Here is a 14,852-nt window from a genome sequence, read left to right as displayed (position 1 = left end):
CCAGATCTCCCCTTCGTGGTGGAAGTGGACGCCTCCACCACCGGCGCGGGAGCAATGCTATCTCAACGCCACGGAGAGCCTCCTCAACTCCATCCTTGTGCCTTCTTCTCCAAGAAGCTGTCCCCGGCGGAGCGGAATTATGACATCGGCAACCGGGAGCTGCTGGCGATAAAGTTGGCACTGGAAGAGTGCAGGCATTGGCTGGAGGGAGCTAATCACCCGTTCTCTGTCATCACCGACCATAAGAACCTGGAATACCTCCGTACGCCAAAAGACCCGCGCCAGGCCCACTGGGCTCTCTTCTTCACCCGTTTCCACTTCACCATCACCTATAGACCCGGAGACAAGAACAGAAAAGCAGACTCCCTCTCCAGAATCCATGCTCCCAAGGAATCCCCACACCAGAACCCATCCTCCCTCCAGCCATACTTGTCAGCCCTATCCAATGGGACCTGGATGACCAAATACGGGCCGCCACAGTTTCCGAACCCGCTCCACCGGGAGGCCCAGAGGGTAAGGTTTACGTCCCAACCAGCCCACGTAAGGACCTTCTGGGCTCAGCGCATGCTTCCCGGGCTCTGGACACCCAGGCAGCCAGCGTACTCTCTCGCTCCTCCAGGCTCGTTACTGGTGGCCCAGTATGGTCCGGGATGTCTCCCAATTTGTGGAAGGATGCTCAGTCTGCGCCATCTCCCGCACTCCACGTCAACTTCCTGTTGGCAAACTGGTACCCCTTCCTATACCACGTAGACCCTGGTCCCACTTCGGAGTCGATTTCGTCACTGACTTACCCAAATCAGATGGTTTCACCTGCATACTCGTAGTGGTGGACCATTTCTCCAAGGCCTGCAGGCTCATTCCCTTGCGGGGTCTACCTACCGCTCTAGAAACCGCAGAGGCCCTTTTCCACCATGTGTTCCGCAACTTTGGTACCCCGGAAGAAATTGTCTCCGACCGTGGACCACAGTTCACCTCACGTGTGGAAGGCCTTCTTCAAACTCCTCCAAGTAGCAGTCAAGCTCTTCTCCGGTTATTACCCTCAGACCAACGGCCAGACTGAGCGGAAGATACAGGAGATAGGGAGATATCTTAGCACCTACTGTCACGACAACCAAACCAGCCGGAACCGCTTCCTCCCTTGGGCTGAGTACGCACAGAACTCCCTAAAACAGAACACCACGGGTCTCTCCCCTTCCAGTGTGTACTCGGTTATCAACTCCCGTTGTTCCCTGGACTGAGGAACCATTGGAAGTCCCAGCTATTGACCACTGGGTTCGAGCGAGCGAGAGAGTGTGGGACTCAGCCCATATCCACCTGCAGCATGCTGCACGGAGACACAAGCATTCGCAGATGCCCGACGATCCCCTACCCTGGTCTATCATCCGGGGGATCACGTCTGGCTTTCCACTCGGGATCTGCGTCTCCGTCAGCCCTGCCGTAAGCTGAGTCCCCGCTACATAGGTCCCTTCACCATCGAGAGGCAGATTAATGACGTCACCTACCGGCTCCAGCTCCCCCCGAGGTACCGCATTCACCCCTCATTTCATGTCTCACTCCTAAAACCTGTGTCTCCGTCTTCCACAGAACCCGAGGAGCTACCCATACCTCCTCCTCCAGATGTGATTAAAGAACCCCTTATCTACCGGGTGGAGACCATTCTGGATTCCAGGCGACGGGATGGCCGACTCGAGTACCTGGTAGACTGGGAAGGATACGGGCCCGAAGAAAGATCCTGGGTTCTGTGAGATGACATCCTCCTGCTCTACTGTCAGACTTTCATCGGGCTCATCCAGATTGTCCCGCACCCAGAGGCAGAGGCCGACCCCGTCTCCGTCAGCGGGCGTCAGGAGCCGCCCCTGGAGGAGGGGGTACTGTCAGGGAGCCAACACAGACACCACCAGCTCCACCCACTGCAATCAACAGATCTCTCTCACCTGAGTACTGATCACACACCTGCCACCAATCACCAACCCCACACTGTAAAGCCACACGCCCTCTGTTCACTCACTGTCTGGTCTCAAACATACTATGAGATTCAACCCGACCGCATCACCTCCAGAAGATTCCCCTTGGACTTTGGACTCCCCTCAGCCTATGTGTGTGTCTTCGTCTCCTGGCTCTCCTGCTCCTCATCTCCTTCAAAGTACTGAACTAACTACCCCTAACCAGATAAGACTCTTAGACTTTCCTAGCTCCAGCCATTCATATCCACTGCACTTTACTTTACATATACTACTGACTTGTATTACAATAAACTCCTTCGTCACTGTACTTACCTCTGTCTCCCGTGTCTGCCTGCTGACAGAAGTTTTGGCTGCTTTGTTAAATGTATTCATTAGTGTCTCTGGATTTTCATCTCTTTGCACAGACCACAATCATCTGGTGAGCTTTTTCTGACAAGAGTTTGCATTCTTCTAGAACAGGACAAGTAAGGACTGTACAAATACAGAGGCACTAAGGTGCTTACCTCTGCCAGACACACCAGCACAACGTTTGTGCCACCTGGGACGGCAGAAAGGCTTTACTGGAAAGACTGCCGTGACGGGAAACTGGGAGAGCAAAACAAACGGTGCACACACCTGGGCCGAGTCCCGTCTTACCTGGAATTCATATCAGAAAAGTAAATCAACATATTCAACCTCTGTTATGATGGACACTGTAATCAAAACTCCCCAGGAGCTGCACTGCTGAATGGACAGCGGCTGGCCAAAGCTCCAGGCTGATTAATGAGATATATGACCACAGTCTACTGGCCTGTTTAAAAATAGTTTTCAAATGACTACAAAGTATCCATAAATAAGATGGGTATTATGCTTATTTATTTATTTAATTAATCTTATTTTGGTGCTCACAAAATTAGGGGGAGGGGGTCTTGATCTATTTTTGTAGTAACAGTTCACACATTCACAACATAAAGAAAGTAGACGTGTTGTGTGATTGGCTGCCCATGGGGATTACCCTTCACTAGGTGCACAACTTGTACCTGTATAAATGGCAGATAAAGTCACTTTAACTTAAACAACAGATATAAATAGTGTACTGGTGCAGGGGCAGTGAGTCCATGGGACCCACAGGTCCCCAATAAAATGGTTGTTTTTTGACAAATTATAGTGTTAAACTAGTGTTTGGGGTATCATTAGGATTTTATCGTTACTACTACTCTAATCTATACTCTTATTGGTTCTTTTTTCTCACAAAATAATTGATATGCCTATTTAGTAATAAATCAGAAAATGATTAGAATTTAATATTTTAAAGACAGCTAAGTGTTTCTAGAGCAGCAACAGTAAAGTCACTATATAAACTCAAATATCTCACTGGAAACAAATGTAAAATGTCAATGAAATAAATCACATTCCTGACATTAAAATACGGAGTGAAGTCTGTTCTTCATTGTTTCTAAACATCAGTCAGTGTCAGTCCCTCCTCCTGCCCCCTGTCCGCCTCCCTCTGCTGCTGCTGTGACTCACTGCAGGTAAGTTACCTGGCAGAGGGGGGAGGGGCTGCTTTGTCTCAGCCAGCAGGAAGTTTACAAGAATTTGCCAAATTTTAAGGTATGTGGCAAACTAAGCTAAACAGTTAGACATACATACAGACAGCTTTGTTTTAGCTTGTTTGTAACAATTAGCTATTAGCCGAGCTAGCTCGCTGTGCTTGTGTAAACACAGCGCTGCTGGATCAGACTGCGGACAGAGCAGATTCAAATAAAATAACACTTTCTACATGTTCACCTGTTTTCGCTTGTTTAACAGGTGTATTGATAAAGTATTGGCTTTTAACTAACGAAAGGTTTTATTGCACTTAATTACAGTAACGAGTGTAGTCAACTTGTCTCATAGTGTGTGTGTTTGTGTGTGCACTCAGCCGACACAGAGAGCAGGTGAGAGGCTGCAGCCTGATAATAAATTACACCAAGTTTTTTTGACAGCTAGGTTTCTTTATTTATATGATTTAAACACGTATTTGTTCGCAATGTAGCATTTTCAGATTTTAGAGACACAGGACGCGTACCTAGCAACATCACTGCAGGGGTAAAGTTCTGATCCATCCATCAGAGCTGAGACCTCGGTGTTGCTACCACAATTCAAAAAATCCCCCTTCACAAACTAAACAAAACAAAGTATCAAAAACAAAGTATTGTTTTGACTGCAGGAGGAGTCACTGCACAACTTATTGCTAATCTTACCTTTGAAAACAGAAACAACAAATCTAATTAATATGGATTATAAATGAAATTCAATTTGCCCAAAGTGCAGTCAGTTATAACAAGGATGAAACCTGTGTAGGACTCTCATGTGCGCTCACATGCAACATCTGTTCTGAATTAAGACTTGTGCATAAGGGAAGACTACCACACGTTTTCTAACATATTTTCTAGAGTAATGTTAAAGACTTGTTCAAGAAACTGTTCAATCTTCTGTAAAGAAATATAGTAAAAGTAAAATAAATAGTATAACAAAACTGTACATAAAAATGTACATAAGTGCTTAAACAGCGACAAAATAATGATTCACAATATAAAGATTATAGCAATGAGTGAAAAGGTGTACGCTGAAGCCATAGCCTATAAGCCCTCCTCACATCCAGAATTTTAGAGAAAAACGTATGTATAAATTTGTTAGACGACAGATGACATACAGTAAGTATTCTACATCATTTTACCAAAAGCAAGACTTTTGCATATGATGCGGATTTTGGACATGTTCAGTCCATACAGTACAGGGGTGAAGAGCGGCTGGCATGTAAGCCAGTATAATGATAAAAAAATGCGCAACATAATGGGTAAACTGCTCATATTGAATCTGCTCTGCACTATTTCAAAGAAGGCCCCAAAAGAGAAGTTGAGCAGGGAAGCAAGGTGAGGTGTGCAGGTACTGACAGCTTTTTTTGTCTCGTCTGTTTGGAACCAGAAAAACAAACTTTGAGAATCTTAATGTAAGTGTAAAGGATTAAAATTAGAAGAGCAAAGATTACTGTAAACATGTAAACAATTCCATAAATGTTGTTGACTGTGGTGTCAGAGCATGCCAGTTTAACGATGGAGTAGTTGTCACAGTACACTTTTTGAATCGTGTTCCCACACAGCTGTAAAGGGACACTCAAAGACATAATGACAACAGTTGTAAGTACACTGTATAACCATACGAACACAGTAAGGATTGCAACCTTGCTGGATGTCATACGTGTGTTATATTGTAGAGGATAACAGATAGCAAGGTATCTGTCATAAGACATGACGGCTAAGGTGAAAAATTGTACATGTGCATAACAATGTACACAGAAAATCTGCAGGAAACAAAAGGAAGCGGAAACAGTGTGAACTTTAGAGAGAATCTGAACCAGGAGCAAAGGAAACAACCCTGTACTACCATACAGCTCATTTACAAACAGGCTGCACAGAAAAGGTACATAGGCTCATGTAAGCTTCTGTTCATACAGATAACCACGATGAGCAAAACATTTGCACAAACAGTTAAAATATATAGAGACATGACAATCATGAAATAAAAGTATTTAAAAACCCCAGTGTCAAAATAGGCAACAAGTGCAAAATATGAAACCTGAGTAGAGTTTACCATAATCCTTCATTTGGTTCATTAAGCAATCATAACATTATGAAGTAGATAAAATATTAATTGTGACAAATTTGTTATAGATTTGTAAAGCTAAAGCATTAATCACACACACAACAGAATTAATGGCAATAACAGTAGATCAATTCATCATTATGAAAACAAATAAGACAAATTACCTTAACTTAACATTCCCCTATATAAAATCTAAACGATACAAAGATATACAGTTTGACATTGTGTGAATCCTGACATTGATCTGCTACCCTGCTGTAGACACGCTGAGTCCCTCCTAACTGAGCCAACACTCTTTTCAACTCTGACGCCCAAAGCAGCAATGGGACCTCGTTATCAAAGGAACCACTGACTGTTGATGATTCCTGATTTCTGGTAAAATAGCAAACTCTCCTTTGTGTCGATAGATCTAGACATATAAATAGATAACTCACTTAAAATGATGTCAAAATAACTGATATTAATTATCGTCCCGAGCAAATCAAACTTTTTGAAAGGAAATTGTAGTTATTGTATATATTATGCATCTTAAAGCGGTTCACCCCCAAATAAAAAATATATATTTTTCCTCTTACCTGTAGTGCTATTTTTATCCATCTAGATTGTTTTGGTGTGAGTTGCTGAGTTTTTACATTAAAGCATTTTTATTTAACTTTGAATATGTCAATGAAGAAAGAGTTTAATTTTGATACAAACATTATCAACCATGTTTTTTAAAAAACAAAACAGAATCCTTTTTCATCAACAAAATGAACTTTGACTCCTTGACGGCACAAATACTTTTAAGACTTGAACACCAATCTCTTAATTTAATTCATGTATGTATTTAATTTCATTTTAAAGCACAATTTCAAGAATTGATGCTCGACACAATTTCATAAGTCCATCGTAGAGGTGGTGGCAATGCCTTTACTGATTGAACATTAGCCAATCAAGAGGTGTGAGTCGAGCAGCACGGTGCATTAGCTCTGGTTCAGAAATTACACCAATTATCTTTTGCCATGAATAGTAAATGCATTTAGGTTTCTCCGGCCACACAAATATATTCTTCTAACCTTTCTGGATCATGCAATTGATTTGTATCTCATCTCCATGAATCACCACGATCTGGCCAACATATGGCTTGCCATCATATTGCACAATCACAAATTTCCCTTCTGTGCACTTATCTTCTTCCTCAAAGGAGTCATCCAATTTAAGTTGGTGCTGAGTGGCAGCATTATCTCCAATCTTTGAAACACTTCCAAAATCCTTGGTTTGTGGCAAGAGCATACTTTGGGATATGTACAGAAAGAAGTCAGTTGGCTTTCTCCAGTAAACCGATTTTTTAAAACTTCATGTAAACGAGAAACGTGCTTTCTGTAATGGCGAAGATGATTATAGAAATCTGATTTCCGCAGGTAGACTTCTCCTGGAGATTGCAGATTTCTCTGCCATGTATACGAGAAACCACATTTCTAAGAATCTTAGATTAGATTAGATTATTAATCTTAATGGGCAGAGTCGCTCAGTATGACAACCAGAAGGCAAGGCAGATGGGTGGAGTTGTTCTGGAGGGCGACCACATGGAAGAGGACGTACTGGAGACGGGACCGCTGTGGAGTTCAGCGATGTAAACGGAACTGCTCTGGAGGTCGTGATTTCTTGGGTGGTGGCCAACGGCTATGGCTCAGGGCAGGCAGGTGACTGAACAGCAGACAAGGCCAACTAAAGATCTAAAAGATCTGGCTGGGCACCAGTCACAGCGCTGGGCAGTGGAGGCTCTGTGGCGCTGGACAGCGGTGGTAGGGTACCCGAGGCTGGCTGGCTGACTGGGATGTCGAGGAGGCTAGATTGATGGTCAAGTTCTCTGCCAATCCGGGTTGCAACTTCACAGATTGGAAGACACTTTCTGGAGTGCGAGTGACAGAATTGGCAGGCAGGAAGTTAAGATCAAGGGTCAGGTTCAGGTGGCTGGTGTTGAGACCACCGAGACTCCACAGATGAATTTGTTCATTTGTCTGACTTTAATTTAACTTTTATTATGAAACTGAGCCATTGAAGTCAGTTTCTCAAAATCTTCCAGGAATTCACACCTGTGTATGAAGTCTGGTCAGGTTGACCTGTGACCCGTGATGTCACCAGCTCAATAAAAGGATCAGCTGGCCATTGTTCTCTCTCTATTCTCCTGGCTGCGATAGCAGCAGCTGCCACCGCTGTGTAATCTGCTCGGAGCAGAAACACACCAAACTCTCTGATCTTACAGCAGCGCTGCAAGAGCCTGCTGGATCCCTGCAAAAAGTTTAGTTAGCGTGAGTGGCTACGACCCAAAGTCTGCCAGCTAACTTTACCAAGCAACAAGAGTAACGAAGTAGCTTAGCGCCAAGCGGCTCACTGAGGACAGAGAGACCGGTTCCATCATCTGCATATTCGGAACACGGCACAGCAAAATAATTTTCCACAACGGAACCACAATTCTTCCCTGCCTGGCTGATCGACTACAGAACTGCCAACAAACGGAGCAGCACGTCAAAGCAACCTCTTTATTGCCTTTACGGACTGGTAATGTAACTGGGCATTATAAAGCTTCACATAGCTTAATACTGTACTTGACTAAGCACAGGACTGTTTAGTTTTCGTCAGTGTACATGTTTTGATTTGTTGAGGTTTTATTGTTGTGATCTTCTCCATGGTTAACGTGAGGTTATTATTGTAACCATAGTTCTTAGCCACTGCTAAGTTGATGTTAGTTTATGTTATGCTCCACACATAGTCTTTGCATGCTAACTAACTCCTTTTAACTTTGCACCATTATCTTATAGTACACATACACATACACCTTAATTTGGCCTACACAATCGCACATAGTGGAGAGTTAAACACACAAAGAAAGCTGGAATGGGAGACAGAGGAGCCGGCTTAATGGTCTGGTTAGGTTTTCTGGTCATTTGACATTTGATTTAACTAGACACATCCCTTGTCACACAAGGCCAAAAAAAATACGTGAGAATATCATTGTACATCTTACGGACCCCCAAATGTCGTGGATGTCATTCCCCAGAATCAGCCCACACATGGCTACCAGCCAGGTCATTCCCCAGAATCAGCCCACACATGGCTACCAGCCAGGTCATTCCCCAGAATGACATCCACGCCCCAGATCGGCAGTGCAGGGCGCCCATAGCCACCTCACCCTGAAACAAACCACAGTTAAGCTCCGATGTATGCACTGGAACAGGCAACACATTAAACCCATTCCCTGCATCAGAATGTAATCCCCGGTATCAGACCCCTTTATCTGCTGTTTTTTATTTAATTAAAAAACGTAAACATTATACAAGTTATATACAAGTGTGTGTGTGTGTGTGTGTGTGTATCAGACATATGTGCTGTATTCATATATGTTCTTAACAGACAACTGCCAGCTATTTAGAAACAAGTATTTTCATACGGAAATATGACGGTGTAGTCCCTCATTCGTCTAGGAGTGTTCCATCGTAGAAAAGGTTTCAGTCGTAGTCATCTGGACAAAGTATTTATTCAAATATAACTTTTCTGACATCAATTAGATGAATGAGGTCACACTACTGCTGTGGGCGTATGCTGACTTTAAATGGTTTAAAGAAGCAGAAGCAGAGTTTAAGCTCAGTTTCAGCTCAGCTAGGAGGGACTCACAGTATGACTACAGCAGGTAAACAGATAAACGTCAGGATTCACACAATGTCACAAACTGTTTTCTGTATTGTCTTACCTTTTATATAGACTTGATGAATTTATTTACTGTGCTGAATACTATTAGTGTGTTTAATATTTAGCTACACATAGTCCCAAACAAGCGCAGAGCTTATAGTTAGTTTTACTAAAACAAAATGTAACAGTGGAATTGATTCATCCTATGTACAGTGTTATGACTTCTTTATGAGACAAAAGGAGGATCATGATAAATTCTACACAGGTTTCATATTTCACACTTGCTGCCTATTTTGAAACTGGGCTTTTTAAATACTTGTATTTAATGGTTATTATGTCTTTATATATGTTAATTGTTTGTGCAAATGTTTTGCTCATCGTGGTTATCTGCATGAACAGAAGCTTACATGAACCTATGTACATTTTTCTGTGCAGCCTGTTTGTGAATGAGCTGTATGGTAGTACAGGGTTGTTTCCTTTCCTTCTGGTTCAGATTCTCTCTGACGTTCACACTGTTTCTGCTCCATTTTGTTTCCTGCAGATTTTCTGTTTATTCTCTTATGGAGGTGTAGAATATTTAAACTTAGCCATCATGTCTTATGACAGATACCTTGCTATCTGTTGTCCTCTACAATATAACACCCAAATGACATCTAAAAAAATTGCCATGCTTATTGCTGTAACATGGTTTTGCCCTTTACTACTGTCTCTTGTGATGATATCCTTGAGTAACTCTTTACAGCTGTGTGGGACCACTATTAAGAAAGTGTACTGTGACAACTACTCCATTGTGAAAATGGCATGTTCTGACATCACAATCAATAATATCTATGGACTCTTTGTCACTTCAATCTCAATCTTTTGTCCTCTAATTCTAATTTTTTACACTTACATTAAAATTCTTAAAATTTGTTTTTCTGGTTCTAAAGAAACCAGACAAAAAGCTGTCAGTACCTGCACACCTCACCTTGCTTCCCTCCTGAACTTTTCTTTCGGGGCCTGCTTTGAAATATTACAGAGCAGGTTTAATATGAACAATCTACCCAATATTTCGAGAATTGTTTTATCATTATACTGGCTTACGTGCCAGCCGCTTTTCAACCCTTTACTGTATGGTCTAAATATGTCCAAAATCCGCATCATATGTAAAAGTCTTGTCTTTGCTGAAATGTAGGCCACTTATGTAATGACCATCCAACAGATTTCTGTGGTTCCTAGACATTGAAAATGCATTTGTGGTTGTTTAAGGTCTAAAGTATGACACTTGAAATTCTAAAGCTGCCCTGATTAGATAAATTAGCTTGCCATGTCGATTTTAAATGAATGTACATTTTCTTATCATAGTGTGTTTTGAAATGCATTTCCACAAAGATGGATGAATGAAAATAACAAATTGAAAGAAGAAATGTTTTCTTTATTGAAAGCAAAGTGGTTTTGATAAGCTGTAAATAAATCATACATGGAAAACATTGACATTTGCTCAACCTGAATAATAATAATAATAATAAACTTTATTTGTATAGCTCCTTTCATACAAGATATGCAGCTCAAAGTGCTTTACAACAAGAAAATACATGCATACGTGCTTCACATAAAAACAGAATGAACATAAATAAAATGCCATTGTTAATGTAAAATAAAGTAAAAATAAGATGAGAATAGAGTACATGCATCATGCAACATGAACGATAGAATGCCATACTTATTGTAAAATAATAATGAGGAATGCATAACATGAGATGGGAAATAAAACCCACTAAGTAATAATAATAAAGTTTCAGTTAGAGGCGTCATTAGGGAAGGCTGGTTTGGCAGCTCTGCAGCTAATCCAGTGGCTTTAGGACACATCCAGTGGCGCGTGTCAGCCACGTCTGTGACGGGATGCTCTACAGATGTAATTCCATGCATAAAAGTCTGTCCGTTAGAATCTGGTGGCTCTGCACCTTGTACAATAGCTGCTACAGAGTCAATGAATTGCTCACTCTTACGTATTTGATACAGCATTTCAATCTTCTTTTTAAGCTGTGTTATTCTCTCAGTCAGTCGCTCACACTCTGTGCAGCTCACAGACTTTGCCATCTTGTCCTTGTACTAATCCCAGGTTTCCAGTCACAGACATAGAAAAAGGCTTGTGCTGGTTGTAGGACGCGCGCAACTGTACTAAGGTTTTTATGTCCTTATGTCCTCTCTGTAATAGGATGTGATGCTCAATGGTGTCGAACGCAGCACTAAGATCTACCAAGACAAGTACAGAGACAAGTCCGTTGTCTGATGCAATTAAAACGCCATTTGTAATTTTCACCACTGCTGTCTCTGTGCTATGATGCACTCTAAATCCTGACTGAAAATTCTCAAATAAACTATTGTTATTTAGAAAGTCACACAACTGATTGGCGACTGCTTTCTCAAGGATCTTAGAGAGAAAGGGAAGGTTAGATATAGGTCTACAGTTGGCTAACACCCCTGGATCAAGAGTGGGCTTTTTAAGAAGCGGTTTAATTACAGCTACTTTAAAGGATTGTGGTACACAGCCTGTTAATAAAGACAGATTGATCATATCCAGTAAAGAAGTGCTAACTAAGGGTAAATCAGAATCAGAAATACTTTATTGATCCCCGAGGGGAAACTCTTTTGTTACAGCAGCTCAATGTCACGTCAGTGCACACAGGGATAGAAGTACTAAGCAAAAAATATAATACGCTATAATACAGGTCAGAAAATAAATTAAGTACCAAGTGGGTATAAGTATAAAATAAAATAAATGTGAAGTACAAAGTGGGTTTACCGGTTGATGATAATAATACGGTATAAAGTAATAGTGCATGAACTGTCAAGTTAAGTGTAGTTTATTTATGAGACGGAGGATATTGCACAGCAGAAATAAATTTCCAGTATTGCAGTGATGTTAATGATCAATGTCCAGTTTAGTGACTTCGGGTCGTACAGACTGACACTTAGAGGGAGGAGTTAAAGAGTTTGATGGCCACAGGCAGGAATGACTTCCTGTGGCGCTCTGTGGTGCTTTTTGGGGGGATGAGTCCTCGGCCTCCCTCGTTCCGCTTAGTGTACAGTCTCAGGGTGCTGTATTTGGGGTGAAACTCTTCGTGCATTGTGAGGAGCTTCTTTGTTTTAGTATCAGTGGCCTCTATCTCCTCCTTTGGCGGTTTATTATACCAGCGGAGTATCTGATGACTGGCGGGGCGTATGTGTTGATGGCTCGGATCTTGTTCTTCCCAATCAGCTGACTTTTCAGGACCTGCCTTACTCTGTGTAGGTATTTGGCTGTGGCTGCCTCCTCATGGTTTCCGTTTGCTTGTGGGATCCCAAAGTATTCGTAGCTGTCCTGAACATCAGCAATGTTGCCTTCTGGTAGTTCAACCCCCTTGGTTCTGATCCTTTTCCCTCGTTTTGATACTATCCGACCGCACTTGTCCAGTCCAAATGACATTCCAATGTCGTTGCTGTAGATCCTGGTGTAGATCCTCGATGTCTCGCTCATTCCTGGCATACAACTTGATGTCATCCATGTAGAGGAGGTGACTGATGGTTGCTCCACTTCGGAACCGGTATCCGTAGCCACTCTTTGTGATGCTCTGGCTGAGGGGGTTCCGGCCTATGCAGAACAAGCAGAAATAGCGCAGCACTTGATGGCGGCTTGTGCAGTTGGCTTTGAGTTGGATGTAGACTTGTTTTCCACAGCCCCACTGTGTTCTTGATGAAGACTCTTAGTTTCCTTATGATCTTGTACATTTCCAAGCATTCCAGTATCATGTATGTGGCACTGAGTTGTTGACTTTCTTGTAGTCAATCCAGGCCTGCCTGGCCTCGCAATCTCGAGTGACTGCTCTATCAACCAGTAGCTGGTGCTTGGCTCCCCTGGTATTACTACCAGTTCCCTTTTGAGCCCTGTCCATGTATTGAGCCATGTGGCTACTCATCTTAGCCGCTATGATGCCTGACAGGAGCAGTTGGTTCATTTGTGCTTCCTTGCATTCATGGAGTGCAGTTAGTTTCTTCAGCCAGTAGGTGTGGATCATGTCAGGGCCTGGTGCTGTCCAGCTCCTTATACCTGACACTCTTTCTTGGATGTCTGCCATTGTAATGGTTACTGGATCTTGTTCTGGGAGATTGGTGTGGTTTGTTCTTAGATCCTCTAGCCACTGAGCATTGGTGTTATGTGATGCCTCCTTCTCCCATATGTTCTTCCAGTACTGTTCAGTCTCAGCCCTGGTTGGATGTGTTATTACCCTGCCACTGAGAGTACACTTTGGATGGTTCGGTGGAGAACATCTGGTTTATTCTACTGGCTTCTGCTTCACTCATGTATCTCTTCAGGCGGGTAGCCAGAGCCATGAGTCTTTGTTTGGCAGTCTCCAGTGCCTCAGGTATAGACAGCTTGTTGTATTTCTTACTTAGCCCTTTCTTCCTTGCACCTTTCTGTAATCTGAGAGCTGACTAACTTCTCTCTGTGTTGCCTTGCTCTTGACCTCTAGCCTTCGCCTCCATGGGGGATAATGCTCTTTGTGGCTTATGGTGTTCATCTCTAGGATCACTGTTGCTGTGGTGTATATCAGCTTATTGGTCTCAGTTATAGTATTTAGTGTTGCATTCATATCTCATAGCAGACTTTCAGAGGATACTTTGTCACTTAGCCTTGGTAACTGTGATCATTGTAATTGGGGGTGCAAGGTGTCCAGCTTGGTCATGATCTTCAATCTCAGGTCAGTCGTCCTTGTGTTAAGTGAGTCTGTGCCGTAAGAGCTTGTTACTGGGTCTTGGTAACCAATCTTGAAGTGAGGGGATGATGATGATATCTCCCCCCTGACGTCCTGGCTCCCCCTTGCCATAGCATGTTTGTTGTACCTTATCAATCTCTAGTTGTGATAGCAGTTGCCACATGCAGATGTTAGAACACTGAGCTAGGAGTTCCGTATATCCCCTGGCCTCTGCACATATCCCCTCTCACCGGGTTTGCTTGTATAGTAGCATTGCAACAGTTCCATATTTTCTGCTCTAGTCCATGAATGTCTTGTTCCAGTAGCCCATTTCTCATCAGGTCGCCCTGGTTCCCGAGCACCTGACGCAGACCTTGTTGACCCGGGTTGTTGCAAGGAAGTTGTCTTCATCTGAAATGCCAAACATGATGTGTGCCAGATCCTGCCCATCCTCTGACACAAGAGTAAAGGGCCGGAGAAGCAGTTGCCTCTTTAGCCAAAGGGCAGGACCTTGCATCCCTTTCTTGACAGCAAGGTCAGGGGGTAAGAATAGATGGGGACCCCACACCCACTTGGTTATTCCAGACCTCTACCTATACACTACTTAGCGTATTGGGGCTACGCAATAGGAGTGGCTTGACTTTTCTGAGAAAAAGCTAGGACTTTAGCTTCCCCTAGCTAGCAGAACAAACCAATCCTTGCCAGAGGCCGTGTCCCTACGAGCCATGCATACATGGCTGAGCCTTACGCATTGCACACAATGATCGTGACCATCCTCGACTGGCCTTTTTACCCGACAACCTTATTTCTCAATAACATTAAATAGTCATGACTAAATAACTATAGTCTAAGTTAAAGTTCATAATAAAAACATCCTTAG

At 42.9% G+C, this 14,852-nt stretch overlaps 2 protein-coding genes across 2 annotated transcripts; one reads left to right on the top strand and one right to left on the bottom strand.

Annotated features, from left to right (window-relative positions):
• Positions 1-3,931: 3,931 nt before the first annotated feature.
• LOC122878920 (olfactory receptor 6N1-like) lies at positions 3,932-5,873 on the bottom strand. The gene is given in 3 exon segments (XM_044202437.1): positions 3,932-4,885; positions 4,888-5,402; positions 5,405-5,873. Coding segments are annotated over 3 exon segments (927 nt in total). The 5' UTR covers positions 5,580-5,873; the 3' UTR covers positions 3,932-4,648.
• Positions 5,874-9,245: 3,372 nt separating this feature from the next.
• Positions 9,246-10,730, top strand: LOC122879494 (putative gustatory receptor clone PTE01). Its single transcript, XM_044203649.1, has one exon. The coding sequence runs from the start codon at positions 9,505-9,507 to the stop codon at positions 10,429-10,431; it is 927 nt and encodes a 308-aa protein (XP_044059584.1). The 5' UTR covers positions 9,246-9,504; the 3' UTR covers positions 10,432-10,730.
• Positions 10,731-14,852: the final 4,122 nt, after the last annotated feature.

Source organism: Siniperca chuatsi, linkage group LG7 (genome assembly GCF_020085105.1).
Source record: "Siniperca chuatsi isolate FFG_IHB_CAS linkage group LG7, ASM2008510v1, whole genome shotgun sequence".
NCBI classification, from domain to species: domain Eukaryota; kingdom Metazoa; phylum Chordata; class Actinopteri; order Centrarchiformes; family Sinipercidae; genus Siniperca; species Siniperca chuatsi.
The sequence above is the reverse complement of the archived record's forward strand: the minus strand, read 5'-3'. Positions and strand labels throughout refer to the sequence as shown.

What these genes read in the sequence shown, in the direction of transcription:
- LOC122879494 (XM_044203649.1), top strand. Translation starts at nt 9,505, where the DNA reads ATGATAAATTCTACACAGGTTTCATATTTCACACTTGCTGCCTATTTT.